General features: G+C 39.9%; 1 protein-coding gene across 1 annotated transcript; it reads right to left on the bottom strand.

Annotated features, from left to right (window-relative positions):
* Window positions 1-1,665: 1,665 nt before the first annotated feature.
* LOC146621802 (serine/threonine-protein kinase N2-like) lies at window positions 1,666-21,005 on the bottom strand. The gene is made up of 19 exons (XM_085366891.1): window positions 20,840-21,005; window positions 17,957-18,108; window positions 17,226-17,424; window positions 15,094-15,216; window positions 13,171-13,277; window positions 8,242-8,385; window positions 6,609-6,684; window positions 6,326-6,518; window positions 5,969-6,104; window positions 5,646-5,689; window positions 5,469-5,526; window positions 5,273-5,364; window positions 4,729-4,905; window positions 4,517-4,579; window positions 4,357-4,433; window positions 4,049-4,191; window positions 3,812-3,919; window positions 2,445-2,525; window positions 1,666-1,869 (listed from the first exon to the last, which is right to left on the bottom strand). The coding sequence occupies exons 1-19, from the start codon at window positions 21,003-21,005 to the stop codon at window positions 1,666-1,668; spliced, it is 2,343 nt and encodes a 780-aa protein (XP_085223017.1).
* Window positions 21,006-22,957: the final 1,952 nt, after the last annotated feature.

Here is a 22,957-nt window from a genome sequence, read left to right as displayed (position 1 = left end):
CATGATGGAGCTGCAGAAACATTTAGAGTCAGCATCAAGACAGGCTGGGAAACTTTCATTGAGCTGGAATCAAGCAAGATTTATGCTCGCACTTTATTTTATGGCACACTAGTAAGACGAGAAAATAAATAATAAATATGAGTATGGACATTGGCAACCATGGATAATCATCCAAGAGTTATGACCTGTATCTGATCAGATAATTATATTACATTTACAAACTTCACAACAACATCCAGGCTGGAAGGGATTTGACATCCATCCACCCACCTACCCATCCATCCATCCATCCATCCATCCACCCACCTACCCACCCATCCATCCATCCATCCATCCATCCACCCACCCATCCATCCATCCATCCAGCCAGCAGACTAAACCTTTTCCTTTAGATCTTCTGGGGGGACAGCAAGGCAAGTCCTAAGCCAGCCAAGCGATTTATTCCCTCCAGCCTGTCCTGGGTCTGCTCCAGGGTCTCCTCTTACTTAGACATTCCTAAAATACCTCAACTAGGATGTGTTGAAGAAGCATCTTGGTCAGATTCCCAAACCACCTCACCTGGCTCCTTTCCATGTGGAGGAGTAATGGCTCTACTCTAAGCTGCTCCTGAATGACTAAACTCCTCGCTGTATCTCTAAGGCAGAGACATGATCCTGAGACTGACATGCTTACACCCTCCTCCCTTTGTGCATGCCTTAAAATTCAATCCAAAGAAGATTTGAACAGAATGGATGACAAATGGAAGCCTTGGCACTCACAGGGAACGATTTGAACTTACTGCCATCTCGTTAAGTCTCATCAGTGCGGCGTAAAATGAAGTGCAACCAAATCTGTAAAGTGCAGAGTCTCGAAATCGACTGATATCACTGTCTGAGCCTCTGCGCTTATTTCTCAAAATATTGAACTATTCGTTTAACCTACTCATTCGTTTTTTTGTAGTTTTTATTTACAATCTCTAAGCTGTCAAAAGGTATCAATCACAGGCCACTGGCAATCACAAGTCTGAAGTCAGACCTTAAAAAGGGATTGAAATTAAATGGTAAAAGGAATGCAATCCTCACAGCTGTAGTTATAATCTGCAAATGTTTCATTTTTATTTTTATTCCTATTTATTCTATTTATCCCCTTCGTATATTTTATTTATATTGTCTCTGTATTTATATATATATATGTGTGTGTGTGTATTATATATATATATATATATATATATATATATATATATATATATATATATATATATATATATATATATATATATATATATATATATATAATATTCTGTAACTTCTGTCGGTGCTGTGCTTTTTTGGAAATCGAATTTCCCAGAGGAACCCACCCGAGGGATTAATAAAGTTCTATCTAATCTAATCTAATCTAATCTTCTGTACTCAATAAAGGACTCATAACTGATCAATTTTAATGATTGACTGATTAACCAATCAACTAACACAACAGCAGACCAAAATATAAAAATATAAAAGTCCTGTCATTGTTCTTGTAAACCCCTACTAATGCATTTTAATGCTTTTTATCTAAAAATATATAAATAAAGTAGCTTGCCATAGGAGGGTTGTGGTTATGATAAACGTGGGTTACCTGCCAGTGTGGACACTAACCTGGACATTCTGGTTGTAATTTACCCCTGCGGTCACGTCAGTTTAATTTTCACCCATGCAAGGCGCAAAAGTCAAAGTCCGCGAACACTTCCTGGTGCTCGGCGGAGAGGCTGAAGGGCTTGGAGGGAGGCGACAGGGTTGGCTGGAGTTGAGTGAACTCGCTGTCGAAGTTGCTGACATCAGTGGGCTCCTTGATCGACGGCAGGAAGGGCGGCGTTACTTTCTTCGCTAGCAGGGCTTCCCAGTCGATGGTCTGCAAAAGAGCCACAAAGTTAAAAAAAAACAGGTTATCCCTGTGAGACTATGCTACCTCCTCAGTTTCAGGCAGTTTTTTCTAATCCTGGCAGTGTATGATGTCATCAAGAAAATAGTTCAAACTTTGTGTTGTCGAGGGTGAGGCAGTAAGAAAAAAATGCTAAAAACAGCTAAAACAACTACTTTGTGAATGGAGTGGCTGCAACAAGGCCCAGTTTGAGATAAATAAGGATTATTTTGAACTGTGAATCATGCAAAGCTACTGTAGCAGAATCAGAGAATAAAAACATGGAGCAGAAAACAACAATAATAGGTTAGCTTTAGTACTTTGACTCATCAATCAATAATTTAGGAGATAGAGGTGCTTATAGAGCTTTGATGTGTCTGCACAGGTTAAGTCACCGTCTAATCAGTACTAATCAGTGCTTCATCACTCATCAGGCTGAATTAGGAGTAGTAGACACTGATTATAACGACTACTCAGCTTGTTTACATATTGTTTAGATGTTTACGTGTCGGAGAGTAGTTCAGTGGAAAGAAAGTAAAGACAAACAGTTGATATGGATCCGATACCTCAAAGAATTTCTCTCCTTTGACCTCGTTTGCGTCCCTCTCTCCAGCTCCGAGCCTTTTTAGTGGATTCTTCTTCAGCAGCTGTGAACAAACACGGATGTTTTCAGGTTTCTGGTTGAAATACATTACTCGCCGTATTTTATACTCAAATTTAAATCAGTAATTACAGGTTCTAGGATTAGGTTCTAAAAAGTGTGTGGTGCATTATGACATTTTCACCAGAATCTTTCTGAAATATTATTCAGAAGTAAATATGAGTTATGCAAAAAAATAGTTCGATCACCTCATTGCAAAAAGGATCTACATATGAACCTCCTGGAGTAGGGATGGGTACCGGTATCCGGTGCCATAATCTGACATAAACAGTAGTAACCAGACCGAAAAGCAGCGCACATTTCGGTGCTTTCTTTCTGTGCTTTTTTTTCCTGAGCTGTCATACACTTTGGATTCTAGCCAATCATTTTACCTTTCCAAGGATAGTAGGCGGGCCCAGGTACGTATGTTCTTTTAGAGCAGAGCTACAGATTAAAAATGCCCAAGGCGAAGCGGTCAGAAGTCTGGCTGTACTTCACAGCAAAAGAGGCAAACTCAGCAGCCTGCAACAAGTGCTTTAAGGTGATACTGTGCAAAAGAGGTAACATCTCGAATCTGATGAAACACCTGGCGACGCATAGCGTTTTTTTAAAAGCCGAGAAATGCGCCGTATTTGATAGCTTACTGCGAGACCTCACACCGTGCACATCTACTGCGGGTGTGGTAAATCTCCATTAGTGAGTTAGCGCGGATCGCCCCGTGCGTGGGGCTGGACAGTGCTTATCATTTTGCAGATAAAAAGAGACTGCTAAAAATAAAAACATGAGAGGTTTTTGGACAAAGTTTGTGTTCTCCATTCTTTAAGCACCAGTTCGAGCACCATTTAAGCACCAGCACCGTTTCAAAAGTACCGATTTGGCACCGGTATCGGATAAAACCTAAACGATACCCATCCCTACTCCTGGATGAAGTGAGTTTTCTCTGTGAACTCTAGCTGCCTTTTACAGTCATAAGAGATGTTTTTTACGGGTGATTCTAAACATGCTGTAGGTGCTGATGTGATAATGTGTGTTTATTAGCCTAGATGGGAAAATGGCTATAAAAATAGATGCTGGGGTTTTTGTGGCTCATAGCGCCCTATTTGCACAGCTGGTTGGTTGACATTTAGATAAAGCAATGAGTCTCTATTGCCTTATGGAAGAGTTATCTATGCATATTGTACTTAACATTTCATAAATGGCCAAAATGAATTAAAATCCTGTCACAACTTGATGTGTGACTTATAAAAATAATCGAGAAATGCAGGACGCAAGAGGTCAAATGAAGGCAAATACCTTCTGGATGATGGCGACAGCATTGGGAGGAATGCAGGTTGGATACTGCACGTCGTCATTAACGATGCTGTCAAACACCACCTCCTCATCTTCACCAGGGAACGGAGACTAGCAGGAGGGCGGAAAGATGCTGAGTTAGGCTTAACTGAGATGAACTGTGGAACTTTGCATTGATCACTATGATATTAAAAGCTTTCAGCAAAAGCTGAACTGAATATGAGGTTATATATGAATAACCTCTCCAACAAGCATTTCGTAGATGAGGACGCCCATCCCCCACCAATCCACTGCTCGCGTATAGTTGTCGTCTGTCAGGACTTCAGGAGCAAGAAACTCAGGAGTCCCACAGAAAGTTGAGGTCCGATCGCCGTGTCCCATCCCTGCCGATACATCACACACTTCAGTCCTCTCAGATGGAAGTATGGAGAGTTTAAATCGTAAAACTGATTCTGTTTGGGTAGTAGTATAAAAGGTAAGAATGTGGCTACTGCTACTTGTGCTGAGCCAGAAATTAGAGTACAGACAGGTGTGCTGAATGGATTCACCTTCTTTACAAAGTCCGAAGTCTGTGATTTTCACAAATCCATCTGCATCCATTAACAGGTTGTCCAGCTTCAGATCTCTGTGTAAAACACAGAGTACACAAACTGAAGGGTGCCAAATGTTTTCTTGTAACGTGAGATCACTTTGGCACTTATCACCTACCGATAGATGATTTTATTCAGATGCAGGAACTCTAAACCAAGCAGGACACATGCTGAGTAAAACCTGTACATGATAGCAACAACAGATCAGAGATGTTGGATAACAACACCTTAAAAAATACATTGATTTGATTTGTTTTCTTTGTCAGGGAAAGAAAACAAATCAATATTTGGAAATCCCTCAGGCAGTATGTTTACTCTTTTTATGCACACCTGGTCTGAGCCTCGTTAAACACATCATTGTGGATGTGGATCATGAGGTCACCGCCGGGTAAATACTCCATGACGAAGCAGACGTGGTCGCTGGTCTGGAAGCAGCCGTGGAGGTTGACGAGGAACGGGTGCCTGGACGCGTTGATCATCTCAAAGATCCTCTTCTCGCTCATAAGACTGCAGAAAAAAATACATCACTCAGCTATTATCCTCAGAGCTGCAAAGAGTGAGTTTTTCTTGTCAAGCTCAGTAATAACGTCCATGGCTGCAGTTCCACTAATGACCACTTGGGGCTGGCTCCAAAAGGAAGTCAATTCCCCTTGACTCCAGTGTTTAAATGTCCAACTTTACAGCATTAAAAAGCACGATTAGAAACTAGATACAAAAACAGTTTGGGCCTTTATCTATAGGCCATAACAGACACTGAGTGAAGGCAAAACTCAAACGCATCCCATTGATCTATAATCTGAGCTTTCTTATTGATAATCACGTAACGTGCACCTGCATGCAGATTTAAAGCATTCTTGTCTTTCCTTCCACTCACCTGTCCACTTCATCACGAGTCACAATGTCTCTTTTCTTCAAAGCTTTGACAGCATACAATTTTCCGGTCTTCTTAAACTCTGCCAGCAGGACCTGGAAAACATTCACAGCAAATCTAACCCTGATCAGCTGAGGACAAACAAGAGAAGACGCTTGGCTCAGTCACAGTGTTTTACAGAAAAGCTTCAAACTGTTACCTTCCCAAAGTGTCCTCTGCCAAGAACTGAGATATACTTAAAATCTTCCACCTGCATCCTTTTGGGAAAAAAAGAACAAAAATAGAAAACAAGGATGGTGCTTAATTCCTAATTTTTAGAAGAGGACGTGGAGTGAAGTGTGTGAAGACGTGTGTGTGTGTGTGTGTGTGTGTGTACTTTAGAGCAGATACAGGCTGATCTTCGCTTTCTTCTACGGAGGACTGCAAATAAAAATTCAATGGCAAATTAGAGCTCAATAAGAACATGTTTAGATCTTCTAAAAGCTGCTGTTTAAACCTGTGATATCAGCAGAAAAATTTATGTTTTTGGCCGTTATCACATCACAAAGCTGCCAGTGTGGCTTTAGATCCTTACTCTTAGTGCTTATAATCTGTTACTGGATACGGTTTCACTCTTCTAAAGCTAATTTGTCTCTCGCTACATATATAAATGTGTAAACTCTGAATGCACAGGCATGTCAACTATTGCTAATGACTTACCAGTTTTTCTTGCAGTGTGGGCACAGATGATGTTCGGTGCACTGCACTGATGATGCCAGCTGTGTTTTCTTCCTGGTCGAGGATGTTGGGAGAGGGCTGATCCTCAGTGATGCTCAGTCTGATTACTGGAGCTTCGCTGCAGCCCCACAGAGACAAGTGTTGAAAAATGTAGTGAGATAGTAGACAGTCAAAAAATACTAAGAGAGGCCAGGACCTGGAGGCAAACTACTGACATTATCATTGGAAAAGTTTTATCTCCTCACAGTACTATATACATAAAAATAAAAAAAATCAAGCTAAAATACACAATAAGAACTATCTATCACAATGTGAGATGAACTTATGATTAGTTCATACCTTGGCAGTGAAGTGGTAGTTTGAGGCTCCTTTTCAGTTGCATGGGGGGCATTGTTGGCCACCAGGTCAGGGGTCGCAGAGAAAGATGAGCTGAATGTGGTGAAGGAGCTGTAGTGAGGGAGGATGCTCATCATCAGATGACCCCAAGTGGCAAAGTTCATGTTCATCTGGGCTGCTCTGAGAAAGTTCTTCCCTGACAAAGAAAACAAATCAAATCATCATTTCACTGCAGAAACACAAATTCAGTCTGAATAAATCTGTTTGGGGGCTTTTGTGTTTGTACCTCTCTCTTTAGTGAAGATGCACCGCTGACGTCTCAGCTTTGGCTGCCGTTCGAGCACAGTGTCAATAAATCGAAGCTGTAAAATACAAATCAAACAGATTTCTTTTAACTTTTGAGAAATTAACTGCATTTCTATCCAACTGGGATGAAGAAGCATGGCTAATATTGCACCTTATTGGCTGTGATAGTTGGCACTATCTGATTAATGTGTGGATTAATTTGAGACAGAAAAAAGGCAAAGTGTCACAGTGAAAGGCTCAAAGCTGTGAGTGTGGTGCCAAAGCTCACCCAATGTTAGATTTCTGTTCCTCGATAAGACTCTACTTTGTTGAATCAGAACATAATGTGGACCATATTAGATTTCCTACAACCACACTGAAATCTGTCAACATGCAGCTCTTTATGGGACTCTGAAGTGTGTTGGATTAATGTGAGAATGTTAAAATGAAATAATATTGACTTTAAACAGCTCATTGAACACTTTTAAAGCACGTTTGCATCTGATTTTCCCTCCTCTCAGGGCTGGATGACTAACAAAAGACTGAGCAGATTAAGTTTGCCACTTACCACCACATCTAAAAACCTCCTTTTATAACCCTTCCAGAACAAGAGAAAAGTTTTGGAGATGCACAGTATTCTTTCAGTCTGGTTTCAGAGAGTTACACTCCACTAAAGAGCTCTCATTAAAGTCTCCAATGACCTTTTGATGGCTGCAGATAAGAATGACTGTTCCAAGTCTTTGCTTTCATCAGCCTTTGAAACCGCTGATCATCAGCTTTTGATCCACAGGTCAAACAGCATGGCAGTGATTTTGGTTTACCTCACTGGTTTACTGATTTTTGGGTTCGGTGGGTGAGTTTTGGTCTGATTTTGCTTCTTTATCATTCAGTTTTCTTGGTTAAGTTCTCTTTTATATTCACTGTATATCCTCATTAGGTCATAGTATCAGCAGTTTTGAAATAGTTTCTTATCATTTTTATGCCAAGATCATTCGACTGTACTTCTCTTTGAAACCTCACGAACTGGATATCCAGCTCAATCGACTGTCTTAATGCAATCAGGGTGCAAGGCTAGGTGACAAATAATTGCTCCTGAGAACATCAGTGCTCAAGCAGCTAGTGGGGTCCCTGTCATTCACAGTAAACTCTAACATGTGGAACCGTGGGATCATTTTTGATCAGTCCTTGATGTTTGATGCTCACAAAAAGTCTCTGACCCACTCTTGTTTTTTCCAGTTAGTAAATCTTGTTAAACTTTAGTCTGAAAAAGTGATTTGGAGATGCTTGTTCATGCCTTCATCTCCTCTCACTTGGATTATTGTAATCCACTGTTTTTTCATCTGTTAATCGCCTCCAGTCTTTTTGCATTGACTTCCTGTCAGGTTTAGTGTTTAGTTTAAAATCTTAAAATCTCCTGCCTTTCTGGATGTGACCTGTAGGAACTTGGTTTGATGCTGAGGCTAACTTTAGTGGATGACTTATCAGGCTTAATGTCGGCATTTACTACAACTTTTTCTGGTGTATATCTAGTATAATATGATTAAGCCGATTGCTCTCTTTATGCTGTATGTGTGCATCTATGTTTTGTTGTTCTTTGCCACTGCACCGTACACAAGGCAGGTGGTTGTATGTACCTTAGTGTAGAGGAGGCCCTGTGGCTCTAAAGTTATCCCCTGGTTGATGATTGGGTTTTCCATCATCTCCTCCAGTCGCAGGAACTTGACTGCACACATCGCCCTCTGGTCCCGCCAGAAGACACCGACCTCCAGCTCCCGGGACTGCCAGCAGAGCGAGGACCAGCAGAGAAAACACAGACTGAAGGTTTGAGCGGGAAGTGAGCACCACCATGACTGAAATGGTAGTAGCAACATGTTGTGATTCATTTCTGTTGCAATTGAGAATCTTTAGAAGAGGTTCAATCATGTTTGTGATCACTGACTCATTGTTGTGAGGCTGTTTTTATCAGATTAAAGGAAGCCTGTGCGTATTTGCTGGAGTCTTTAAAGTTTCACTGTGGATTGGTGAGAGGAGTAAAGTTACTTATTATATTTCAGTTTAACTGAGTGTTTCTAATTAATAGAGCCAAAGGTTGTTTGCAGCTGTTAGTGAATAAATCGTTGATGTTTTTAAAAATCAAAATGTCAAACAATATCTTCAGCAAAGTTAATTGTTCTTTGCTAATTTCAGGATGTTCTTCTTTTTCTTACTGTACTGCAAATTGGAAACCAAGTTCTTGAAACAAACAAGCATCTACAGTACTAAGCATGTCTTTAGCTCAGGCTGTGATGAACTAATACCTGCAGGTAGAGGGCGACCCCTGCTGCTCTCAGACTGAACTGCAACAACAATTTAGTCTATGGCGCAAGAATGTTCACTGCTGGAGTAATGGGTAGGAGGGTTCGGTTCATCATGATGCACAACAGCACCCACGATACACTAGAATTTAATGGCTTCCTGCCAGTGAAACATGGAGTAGGGCTCAGCAGATGAGGAAAAAACTCATTTTACTAGTCACTTTAACTTCATGGAAAAAGTGGCAAAAACAAGGAAAGACGTGAAGGAACATAACAAAGGCTGTAATAAAAAAAAGAAAGAAAGAATGAAATAGCTTATAGAGTGAAAAGATGAGTGAAAAAAGTGGAAAAACTTCATTATAACCCTAAAGACTGCAATTATAGCTCTTAATCTTTATTTATATCATGATTTTTATACATTAAAAATGTTGTCACAGCAAAGTAATGTTCAGAATTTATCTGTGGTTATTACCTGCAGTTGTAGGTTCAGATTATCATGTGAAATGGAAAACACATTAATGATGGCTCAGTGTATCCTCTGCTATAATAAATGAAGCACTGAAGCACCTTTCCTGCATATTTAAGAAGCTACAAGCAGCTCTTATTATGGCTGCAGATACGTCAGGGTCGCTTTACTCACTGCCCACAAAACTGTATTCATCTACAAGATTTTAATACAAGACCTTCATCAGGCAATCAGCTACTTTATTTTAAAGGTCATATCTATACATGTGTAGATTGTAGATTTTAACTGTAATTGTTAAGCATTTATTGAATAACTATTATATTAGATATAATTTTCATGGTGCTGGACTTGTTGTGATGGTTTTTGGAATTTTATTAATTATTTTCAGACCCCTTTGTTCTCGTTCTTCATGGTTATTTGGTGATATTTTAATCTCTTAAGCTGGGATTCGTGGCTTATATGGTTGAGGCAAAATGAGGCGCTCGCTGAGAGTAAAATCTCAGAGCAGCACAGAAGTGTAAAGAAGCATCCAAGGGTGGAGTGAAACAATAATTCAATACGGTAACTCGACTCCATCACTGGCTCTGCGTTATTTAAGGTTGCAACCACATCAGATTTTCTCTTTCTTCCTCATGGCAAAAGAATTGCACTCAAAATAAGAGGATGTGCAGAGCATCTGTATCCATAACTGCAGAAAAGATCGCACTGACTGAGTTGTCAATGTGTGCTAAGGCTGAAAGTGCCAATCAAAGCTCACCAGGAACACATCAGTCCCACACTGACATGCAAAACCATCAGCCGACGTCTTATAAGCATTCAGATGGTTATGTTTATAGTAAAGCATCCAGCCAAAGTATTGTAAGACTTCATTCACACTCACCGAATTTAAACTACAACAATGCATAAAAGCTTAATCTATTTGTTTTAACTGGACTTTTTGACTGACCTGCTCTCTGAGATGTATTTTCACCATTTAGCTGCATCTATTTTTTTATTCCCCCTCTCTCATCTCCACTTTTCATTTGACCATCCATTACGCTGGAAGTCGCCTAATGTGCTGTGCAGAGAAGCACTTACCTACTGCAGCCGTGCCGGGTGAAAAACAGAGAGGGCTGGGCTGGGCGAGGGCACACAGTGTAAGGTGAATCTGACGAGATCCTTCTACTCCTGACTTTGTCTATTTTGTCCCAGTTCTTCTGAACTAAACTCAAAATAGTCAAGAAGTGTGCTTCAATTAATTGTGTTCTTTCCAAAGGAACTCGTTAAGACCTTGGGGCTGTGTTTTGGTTTTATGTTGTTTCTCCCAGTTCATATGTCCCTGAGAGGAGCCTCTTCATACTGTCATGGTCTTTGGCTTTGTGTTGTTTTGGGGTTTTGAATTCTTAATTAACATATTTGGGTTTCTGTTTTGGGGTTTATAGACTGGACTTTAGATTTCTGTGTTTGTTGTTTATTATCTTTATTCAGTCTTTGGTTCCAGTTTTATACTTTAAGGTTTTCATGGTAATAGCTTTCTGTTTTGTGTGTTTTGGCTCCTCTTTAACTTTCATGTTCTTACAGTGACTTTGGGTGTTTCTGGCTTCTTTTATTGTTATTCGTTTCTTCTTAGTCTTCTTGTTTCCACCCTCTTCTCTTTAGTCCAGCTTTCTTTATCATTGTCCTTCTGTTCCCCCCGAATTAGTCCATTCATGTTTAGTCTTTCTTTGTTTCAGAAATGGTTGGTTGTTCCTTTCCTGTTTTATTTTGATAGATGTCTGTCTGTCTCATTGTCCTCACCTGTGTCTGATCCTAATCAGCACTCTGTGTATCTGTGTATCTTCCCTCTTTTGATGTGCCTGCCCTTTGCTGACCTCTTTGCTTTTGTGGATTTTGTTCTCATTTGGACTTCATTTCATTGGCCATCAAAGCATGCTATTTGTTGGGGCTTTCTGACTTCTGCCTCCTACATGTGGGTTCTTATTCCTGCTCATTGCGATACATGTGTGTAGTCTGATTACTCTCTGACCTGCACAGCGCCCTTGTACAGTCTATATGGTTGGGTGCTTGCTATATTGTTCTTGTCAGCACATGAAGTGTTACTACAGCATGTACTAAGCTGCTGATGCTGTTTTTATCTGCATCAATGTCACACAGACAAAGGTCATAACAAGAAGAACAGATTGTAATGGATCTTGTTTCCTTGAAGTGTGCTGCACAGCAACTGAACAGTATTCAAACAGCGCCTCATTTCTGTAATTAGAAACAGGATGATTGGGAGGGAAGTAAATGGGCAGGAAGGCCAGTTTGAACGTGGGCGGTGTGGATTAGAGCGAACATGAAAAATGACTCACAAATGCTGAAAGCTGGCTCGCCGTCGCAGCGGTTTAAATCATGGGGAAAACGATAGGAAAATATGTGCTACTCTGTTTTTCTGCAGTTTAACTTCCCACTATAACTGATATGATCAAAAAGTTTAGTAAAAGCTGCCAAACATGAGCGTGCCCTGACATGATGTTCCAGAAACTCGGAGCTAATTAATGCTGCGACTGGTAGCCCTGAGATTTTTGATTGCAGAAATGCTGATCAGAGTTAGTTCAATCAACTCTGAGTATCGTCACCCTGAGTTAAGGCCATGAGTAATGAAAGAAAGCCCTCATTAGTGGAGCTCGGGTAACTTAATTCACCACGGCAGCAAGTATTTAAAGGGTAGGGCCTTTTATTTTTTCTGCGTCGTCCAGTCATTATTTACCCAAATTTTCATTAACAGATGAAGCCGAGGGGTGTACTACGGAGTGAGACTGGTGGGTTAGGGAGCAACGATGAGTTTAAAGTCAGTTTTACAAGGGTGGCCGCGGTAAGTTATGCTTCTTTCAGTTTAAAATTGGAAGCGTCTCCTCTTAACTAATTCTTGTATTTACAGCATGTTTGAGCGATGATTGATCTAAGAGCGATCCCTTTTTGCAGAAGACAAGTCATGTGAAACATGAAATGCCCCCTTTTAGCCTGAAGCAGAATCCTGGTTTGACACAGACCGTTCATAACCCATGTTCAACTGGGGTTTTTCGTTTTGTCGAGCCAGCTAACACAAAGAAAGCCTGGTTTTACAGAATTCACTTCTTAATATATACCACTGGAATTTGAGCAGATTTTACATTTCATTTGTAAATCAAATTATTCAGCTGTAGCCTGACAGTAAAGACGTGTAGATCACACAGATTACATGGTAACTGAGTCAGAGTTTACGTTAATTCTCTTTCTGGAACAGAAAACCTAGAGTTTCCCTGATCTCAGGATTAATAAACTCTTTTCACTAAACCTGCTTCTGGAACAAAGCCCAGGTTTCTGACAGTCCCCTGGTGCTTAAACTCCAGTTGCTTTAATTCATGCCAACCTGTTGTTTCAGTTTCCTTGGTTCAAAATCTGATTCTGATTGAATTTTTTTGTTTTACTGGTGCAGGCTTCTTTTAAACCATCCTCACTGCTTTCGTCTCCACAGCTTGAGGTAAATATGTTTGATTGTGTGACGTGGCAGACTGCAGATGGTGAGAAACATGATTCTGATTCACTAACATGAGCTCTGTGGTCAGAACAAAAATGACTAGTGAACATGTTTCATGAATCTGATGGTAATTTTGAATGTGCACTTTGTGTTTAGTGTATTAACATTTCACTGAATGAGACCCATTATGACAAAAGAGATGAGCAACAGTCTGATAAATTGACATAATTTATGCTAGGAAATAAAAATGGACTATTACTTTGTTGTTTTCCCACTCCTCAGTTAACGTGGTTAACTAAGTATCTGATGGTGTGTAGGGACTCACCCGCTCTAGCTGGATGTAGAACGTCTGGTCCCAGCTCAGCCTGCTGACGGATGCCCAGCGCGTCCGGCCGACCACTCTGCCGTCCAGCCTGAGCACACCACTGATCTCTGCGGTGAGACAAACATTTACGTTTTACTGGCTGTGTCCTGAACAGGCTTGATTTTTACAGCAGTGAAGATTTACATGAATGTTCATTTTATTTACTAGGTGCTTTTAATTTGTAAATCCAACATAATTCTAATAATTCTGACAACTTTGTCTAACTAATCAGGGGCTTTTATACTGAAAATATGACACTAAATCATCCTGATAAATTTTGTATTACTAACTGAAGTCTTAAATTTTGAAAATCCAACATTCAACCTGAGAGCTTTCTATAAAAGGTTTTTATTTTCAGAAACTGGGGTTAGTCTGCTGGACCCACCAAAGCAGTAGAATATGGATGAATGAGTAATAAACAATAAATTAATGCGTACCCCTGCACGCAACTTTTTCTAGATATTATTTTTTGTACCTTTACATTGAAGGTTCAAGGCTGGTTTTGAGCAGCTGCAACGCATAAAGGTGCTTTGTACCTTAATGAATAAGAAACACCTGTCAATGGTCCAGCAGCACTACCTTAGAGGGTACCTCCCAGTAATTATCCACCGTACTCTTAATGGTACAAAAGTACTTTTCTGAGAGTATCATGTGAATCTGACTGGAGCCAGACGGTTCGCCTTCCAAAAGATCAAGCTTATGAAATCATGCTGGTTTATTTATCTTCTATTTTAGGAAAATAACAACTAAATGTCAGGGCATTTAACAAAGGACCTTTCAACATCCTTGACAGAGGATATGATATAATTTAAAGTAATAAGCTCACTTATTGTAATAGATTACCTTTAAAAGCACTCCATACTTCACAAAAAAGTAGGTTAACCCATTGAGCACGGCACCAGATTTCAGTGTTCGGCTGTGACACTGTGGCACTCTCATACTGATGTAAATGTCTTTTTAAAACAGAGACCGGGAGTCACACTATTCATGCAGCTAAATGTAATCTCACGTGAGCTGGAATTAATAAAGCTGTTTAATAATCTTTCTTTTATTGTGCAGAGTATGCTCTAAAGTGTTTGCATTTACTGAATCCATTTAGAATTTCAACATTATGCACTCCACTCCACACTGTATATAAATGCCACTTGTTTTGCACATATTCAACTCTGTATATTTTATATATTTCATTATTATTATTATTATTATTTTTATTTTTTTTTTATTTTTTATTTTTTTACTATTTAATTTGTAAAAATGTGTATACACACACACACACACACACACACACACACACACACACACACACACACACACGTAGGAAAATATTTAGTATACACATCCAGAAATGCATACACTATTATATATTGTACATATATTTATTAGTTTCAGGTTGGCCATTCTTGTATTTTGCTCGTTTGTGTTGTTGTGTTTGCACATCTCTGTTGCTTGTGGGGCTCGCACACAAGAATTTCACTCGCATGTGCTGTGCCAGTGTGCCTGCACATGTGATGTGACAATAAAAAGTGATTTGATTTGATTTGATTTTGATTTGAAAACACTGTAAAAGTGACCAGATTGTCAAACCTTCTGCTTGCAAGAGACAGCCAATCAGAAGAAAGTTGGCTTGTTGGAGAAGTTAGGATGTTGTTTGAGCTTGTTTGAGTCAGAAGATGACCTGAAGTGCTGCACAAAGGCTCAGTGTAAGTTAAATAAAAATTATTTTGAATTGTTAATGATGCAAAGCTATCCTAGTAGAGTGCAAAAGCAAAAATGTGGCACTATAAATGAACATAAAAACGTCAATTTAATTATTTCCTTGTTCCAACTAAGATGAAATCACTCGTGTCCAAGGAAACATTTTAAAAATGCAAAATGTCTGCTTACCTGGAGGTCCGTCTGGTTTGTGAGCAGCTGGTGTCTCTGCAGGGTTTGGATGGTCTTCTTGCTCTGAATCTCCCAGAGGTTTCAGTAAATCCTCACATCCAAGAAGCCGGACTTCAAGTTTGCCTAAAGACATTTTTAAAAAACAAAACAAATGATCACTAAACGATTATATTCTCACAAAATACTTAATCACTACATTATGTAACAATGCCTCCCCTTCCCAAGTCCTTAGTAATGAATTGCATTTAAGACCAAAATGAATGGAGCCTTTTAAAATAAAACCTTTTCTTTTTCTGCATGAATAAATCTCTCATGCTTCTAATCAGCGCTGTCTGGAGCTGCTCGCTGAGCATTCACATCCTCATTTTCTCCCTTTCTCCGTACTGCTAACAGCTGTGAAGCACAAAATCACCCCCGAGTGAGACCCGATCTGAATGCTCGCCGCATACAGAGCAACTCCAGGATTTGTCTCCTCGTTACATCATCATCATGAGGCTTTTTTTTGCCTTTTTAGTCTCCAGCAGGGAGAGATGGGCTTACAAGTGAACTGTCCAAAACCAGCAGATTACATGTCTGATTATCCACTGCCAGAGGTCAGCGTATGGTTAGCCATGTTCCAACACTGGGCAGGAATGGTGCCGCTAGAAAGAGCTGTGTGTTAGAGAGGAAAAAAACAAAGCTTTCTTTGAGATGTAGGTGTTTGATTTTTAAAGGTCAGTAATAATTTCACACAGATTTCCTGGGAATAACTACTTAAAAATAGTGTTTAATTAGTAGACTTGCAATTAGTTAAATCCAGTTATCTTCCGGTCTTCTGAATGTACTAACACATAAAATGTGTCTATAATTAAACATATGATTCTGTAATAAGTGAATGATTTGTGTTTAAAGAGAGCCGTTCCTTCATGAAATTCAGTTTCCTCTGTAAGCTTGTTTGTTAGTTTCTTCCAGGAGCAGGAGGTTATTATGGAGCTAAAGAAAATAAAACGAGAAGCTGAATAATCCCTTAAAACGTGAAAATCAGGTCTGTCTCATAATCTCCAAATGACTGAGTGGGTTCATTTATGCACGCATTTTGTTTTTAACATTATTTTATTGTAATTTTCCACTTCTGATCACCACATTATGTTTAGTAGTGAACCATGGCCAACAGACTATAATAAAGATTAAAAACAACCTGATTATGATAAATTCGATAAGAGCAGAATGACCAGATTGGAGCAATGTTTCCTGGTCTGCTGTATGAGTAGATGGTGGGATCAGAATCTGACATAAACAAGAATTGTATTGATGGTTTAGGCTGCTGGTGATGTGACGTGTATGATAGTCAATCTTAAAGTAGTCATGGAGAGAGATTTCAATTTCAGGTATTTAAACCATCATTAATAATGACAGGCTCCTCCTCCTTTCAGCTGCTCCTTTTAGGGGTCGCAATTTAGATCATCTGTCTACATCTCAGCCTCTCGCTGGCATCCCCTCTGTCAAACCTCTACATGTCATCCTTTATTACATCAGGTGCCTGGAAGCTCCACATTCAACATCCATTGCCCAGTTTATCCTCCAGTTTATCCTCTCAGTCCCGCCTCTAACTTTGTCTCCAAACCGCTCATCCTCAGCAGTCTCTCTGATGTCATTATTTCTAATCCAGTCTATCCTGGTCATTCCCAATAAAAAACCTCGATATCTTCACCTCTGCCACCTCCAGCTCTGCTTTGTGTCTTTTTCTCAGTGCCACCATCTCTAAACCATACATCAGAGCAGGTCTCACTACCATCTTATAAACCTTCCCTCTCACGCTCGCTTCTATCCTGCCACAAACCCACCTGACACACGTCTTCACTCACTCCACCCTGCCGACACACTCTCCTTCCCCCCTCTCATGCACTGTCCATTTTAGCTTTAGATAATGCTGACAGGCTAATTCATACTTAATGCACTGTGCAACCTTCACTAAAAACTGTGTTATGTATATTCTTACAGATTTTTGGGGTCAAATTATTGAAACATTTGACCCATGACTATACCTATATCTGAGGTATGATCTAGTAAATTAATTTGCAAACAGAGCTGTCTCTAAAAGTACACTTTTAAATGTAGGTACTGCTCAGAAAAAGCATAGTTTGTGCTGGTACCGGTTAAGGAGGCAGGTCTGATGGAGAAGACGGATGGCGAGGTGGAAAGGGGACACCCAGTTGTGGGGTTTTGGGTAGAAGGAGGTCCCCCTCCTGCAGGCTGCTGTAGAGGCTCCTGTTTCTTTTCCTTCAGGCATTTCTCCAGGGAAAGCTGCAGAAGACCCAGTTTCTGGGAGGATTCCTGCACCCGAGCCTGAGCCTGCAAAGAAGATAAAGACTATATTGTTGTTTGGGCCTTTTAAATATAGGCTGTTTAGTATTTTTGGATATTGTTTGTGCTGCTTTACTTCCAACATAAATATATTTTTCAGACTTTAGATTTTATATTTTTATTTATTTTGCTTTATTTTGTGTTTTTATTATATTAGCTAATCAGTGAAAGTGATGCTCAGAACACAACTAAACACAAACCAGAGCAAACATGAAAGTTAATATTTAACATTTCCAGCCCCATGTTTTTTCTTACCCTATACTATAATAGTCTTGCATGAATCACACTTCAAAATCATCTTTCTTTATCTGATACTGGACCTTGGTGCCGCCCCTCAGTTCATCCTCTATCTGAAAAAGCAGTTTTAGCTGCACAGTACAGCCAGTCTCAATTTTTTTCTTTCTTTCTTTCTTTCTTTTTTTTTTTTTTTAGAAAATTCTTCAGATTTTTTAGACATGCCTTAAAACAAACTCCTTTCTCCTCTGACGTACTTTAAAATAAATGTGACTGAGAGTCCTACCTCAGCCAGGGCCTTCCGGTCCAACGATGAGATCCCTTCAAGCTCCTTCACCACATCTTTGGCCAGCACCAATGCATCTGACTCCCTCTGCACATAGTGCTGCAACTCTACCAAGCGAGCATCCACGAGACTCGCAGTGAGGGGAGATATCCCTGAGAGGGAAGAGAAAGAGAGAGTCTTGATACCTGCTATCAGTATTCCTAAATAAGAAGTAAACCCTTTTGTCTTAAATGTCACTGAGTTAAAAACACTACATTTTCTATGTGTCTGGCATTCAGCTGACACTTTTTTGAAATGTAGAAAAGCTCTAAAAGGAAGGATTAAAACATCGCAGCTAGGGAAGACCCTTCAAATGTTGCTATGTTGATACAAGAAGAAGAACACTGCATACTAAATAAACCCAGAAGTGAAAGAATCCTGTTTTCTCTTGCTGCTTGTTTTTTTGGGGTGGGGGTTTAAACGTAATTCTTAAAATTAATCAAAACCAGTGACTGACAAGAGCTGCAGAGTAATTACACTTGTGTTCTATTCAATTGATTTTATTTTGTTTTGAATTTTCATTAGTCTGCTACTAAAAGTAGATGTTTGCAAACTGGATCCGGTGACCCTGAATCATCCATTAGTTATGCTGCTATAGGCTCAGGCAGTTGGAGAACTTCCCATGATGCACTTAGGTAGCATTTATTCTACCATGCCCATGCATTTACACACCACTACTGCATTAACTCGAGTCTTCTCTCTCCTGTAATTGGTGTTGTGTCCTTGTCTCTCTCTTCTTTCTTTTGTTTCCCTGCCCCCACCCCTACAAGTCTGGTTCTCTTCCTATTAAAATGAGTTCTTTCTTCCCACTCTCACCAAATGCTTGCTGACAGGGATCATCAGATCACTAGAGATCTCTCTCTTTTATTTATATACCTTGCATAGAGGTAAATGCAGTTCAGAACACTTCACGGATGACTGACCTAATTACTGATAATAAGACATAACAAAATGTAACAAAAATGGGCAAATTAAAACAGTGGTTGAAACATCGAAGACATTTTAAATAATTAAAGTGAACCAAATAAAACTGTAAACAATCAAAAAAAAAAATACAATACTGAACAGAGAGAATCATTGTGCAATAGAATAAACTGTACAACACTCAAAAAGTGGAGCTGCACGCTGTGGCGACCCACTGTGAATAAGGAGTACCTAACTATTAGTAGATTTATGCTGGATGACCAGAGGGGTTGTACTGGTTCATTCGCTGTCACCATGTCTGACATATACACTGGAGTGAGACTAGGAAGTACTTTAAAAAAAGAGTAAAAGGGTATTTTTAATTAATATGGATACATATGGAGGTCTACTTAACAATATAACTTGGTTCGGATGACTGTTGTTGTCACCTGAAACATGAAATATATTTAGGAATATTTTTGAGAATTAAAGGTATCAATAAATTTAACCAAAGCAACATCAATGGAAAGGTTGCTACCGCAACAATAATGCCAATGTAATGTATGGTCTCAACTCAACCATAAGTCAATGAATTATTATTGTCTTGGTCTCTGGGTTTGGCCTGTGACTTAGTGAATCACACTTTTTCTGGCCCCTCTGAGTCTGAGGTGATGGTTTTCAGTCAAAAGTGAGGAGTGCTCACTTGGGGTTGGGAACGAGTTGCTGTCTTAATTGAAGGCGTAGTTGAAGTATCTTGGGGCTCTTGTTGAGGGAAGGAGGGAAATAGAGGTTGAAAGGGGGATTTGTGCAGCTGCTGTATTATTTCAGATGCTGTACTGGTCTGCTGTAGGGAACTGAATTTGAAAGCAAAGGTGTCGATCTATATTACTGCCCTCACCTATGGCCACAAGCTGCTGGCAGTGACCAAAATAATGAGGTCACGGATTCAAATGACGAACACAAGCTTTCTACAAAGGGTGTCTGGTGTTTGGTAGGGTCTCAGAGTAGAGCTGCTACTCCTCCACATCAAAAGGAGCTAATGTTTAGGGATACCTCCTGGACGTCTCCTATGAGGTGTTTTAGGAATATCCAACCGGACTTGATTATGTCTCTTGACTGGCTTGGAAATCCATCAGTCTCCCATCAAAACAGGTGAAGGAGGCGCATGGATGGGTGGATGGATGGATGGATGGACTGAGAAAATCATTTGCTAGAGTCAGCCTTTGCTTTTACACATTCTGCTGACACTTGGATACAGTGAATGAAACTGCCTGCTGTAGTAAAGAGGGCCTTTATTAGCTGTAGATGATAACATTTTAAGAAATCAATGAGAGGAAAAGAGGTCAGAGGTCCAAGAAAGGAAATGGGACCTGAGGAGCCATGGTATAGAGTTACTTGTCTCATATTCCGTCAGGCAGGAATCGTTTTTTTTAAACATTACTTTCAGAGTTTCACAAATGGCACGTATCGCCAGTTTAGAATTAAATGTCACACTTACACTCTGTCTCTAATAATCCTGTCAGAGCAGTTTCACTAGTGCAATATACTCTCATCATAACTGGGACAGGAGACTGTTGGCAGGAAATGTTAAAGTACTCACGTCACAGTATCTCTGGATCAAAAATGCATACTTTTTCACTTACAAGAAAAGCTTTTGAATTGTGATCTGTTGTTGGAAAAAATTAGTCAAACAGATAATCCCCTTTCAAAAAATGGAAGCTCTGGCAAAACCTTCATTAAAGCGCTAAATTTTCAAACCACATATCTGCATGCACTGGAAACTCGGTTGCTCCTTCTGGGTTAACGAGACAAGTTATTTGAAAATCTGACAGAATTGTTGTGACTGGCCACGGGCAATATAATAGATGATTTCACGCCTCTTTCAAGGTAATTTGCACACTTAAATAAAGTAGAAGAACAGAGTATTATAGGGGGACTCACTTGTCCCAGCACTCTGACCTCCATGAGTGGAGCTGTTAGGGTTTCCACCACCATCAACACCACTGCTGCTGCTGCTTCCAGCCTGGGCGACTTTTATAATCTGCAGTCGGATCAGCTCAATCTTAGAGCGGCTATCCTGAAGCATCTGCTGAGCCGTGGACAACATCTGATCCTGGATAACAACATCACATCAAGAGACAACAAGCCTCACTTCATCACAGACAGGTCAGCTGGGACTGGAGCAGCATGCTGATTGAACACAGACAGAGTTTAGTGGAACGTGTGGTGTAACGTGAGGAATTCACCAGAGAGAGGGTTGCACACACACAACTCATTTACATATTGGACCAAAACAAGAGCGAAAGTAGACATGGATTAAGTGTGAATAACCTGCACAGATCAGATGGAAACACTATGACTTTGCACTTCACTCACCTCGGGGTGATTCTTCGCTCCTTGCTGAATAAGGATTAATCTGTCATCCTCTGTGGAAGTGGCGGGAGGGGACTTCTCAGGTTGCGCCTCTCCACCTTCACTATCCTTGAACCACAACAAGTCCCCTGATGTGATGGTGCGTTCACAGACACACTGACTGCCTGCTTCCTGGGATGCAGCTCCTACATCTTTAGACCTTGATCAAACAGCCTGTCCTCTTGTTTGTTTTCTTCTTTCTTCCTCTACAACATGCCATTCCCACTGCATCCTCATCCTCCGGTCTGTAATCAAATCCAACCCCCCCTCCCCTGTCTCTTTTAGATGGGTTTCTTTCTGCAGAGTTCCTTTCCAGTGCCAGCACTGCTGCTGCTGCTGCTGCTGCTCTGACAGCACCGATTGCCTTCTCAGGGCTCGGCATTGGCCGTTGCATGACCACATGTTCCTGCTCTGCCACCAACCAAAAGGCAAGCAGAGCTGCTGGTGCTCTCTTTGGGACAAAGCAGAGAAGAGCCTGCGGTGCTTAGGAGATTTGTTTAACCTCCTCTAACAAGAATGAGATGAGAGACTTAAATAACTACACTGATAGCAGGAGGTGGGAAATGAGTTCCTGGATATAATGATGTAGCCTGTCTGGCTGTTTTTTACTGACAGCGTGGATTAACAGTCACGCATGACAGCTCTGTGGTTGTGGTCTCCCACTTTACTGCCTGTCAAATTGAAAGCAATTAACGTAGCTACACAATAACACACTTGAACAGACAATCCATCACACTTGCCCTAATTAGGCTGTTACACATCCACCAGCTTGAAATTGTCTCATTAAAACGTGTACATGCCAAAAGGTGATTTCTAGTATTTTTTTTATTTTTTTTTAAAAAAGATTGTGAGTATTTAAAGTGCTGTAAATGATTTGTTGGCCTATAATTTGTCCAACATATGTCTCATGAATTATAATGAGTCATTCTGAGCCAGAAAGAACATTCCTATCAAAAGGTAGGTTTTTGGCAAAGTAACTATTTCATATGCCTTATTTATCCAAATATAAAATGTAAATTACATTAAAAATCAATTTTCCAAAAGAGATCTGTCCAAGAGGGCGCCACAAAGTTATAAAATAGCAGTTCTAAAAAGTTAAGTAAAGTAGCCAAAAAGGACTGGATTAATTATAATGTAGAACAATAGAAGGTACAATAACTCTGTATTAAATATACTTACTAAACAGGTAATTTCTTCATTTTATAAGTAAAGCTTTCATAAATCCTGTCAACTACAGTCTATTTACCAATATCAGTAAAGGTATTAGGCATAAATAACAAACAGAAACATTGGCAATAACTTTCTGGCAGACAGACACTTTTTGGCATGCATACCAAACGTGTTTGTAGTCGTAAACCCTGCTTATACAGTGAAGACTACAACAGTTACTCGACAAAACCATCACTACATTGTAAGATTTTTTTATACGTAAATCACAAAATTACTTTGGGTATAACTAACAAGAATACAAGAATGAAGTTTCTACTTTCCACTTCCATTCAGATGTAATAAACCTAATTGATGACCACAATTAATTCTTTGGAGGTTTTTGTTCATTTGCGGTGTGATCTGTAGAGGAGATGACAATAAATGAGCAGTTTGGGACCATACACGTGTTGTAATCAGGCTGTTACACATGGTACATTG

The sequence above is a fragment of the Diplotaxodon limnothrissa genome, linkage group LG12, assembly GCF_057381915.1.
Source record: "Diplotaxodon limnothrissa isolate DT_005_m linkage group LG12, D_limnothrissa_male_GT1.1, whole genome shotgun sequence".
NCBI classification, from domain to species: domain Eukaryota; kingdom Metazoa; phylum Chordata; class Actinopteri; order Cichliformes; family Cichlidae; genus Diplotaxodon; species Diplotaxodon limnothrissa.
This window is presented reverse-complemented; position numbering and strand designations above follow the sequence as displayed.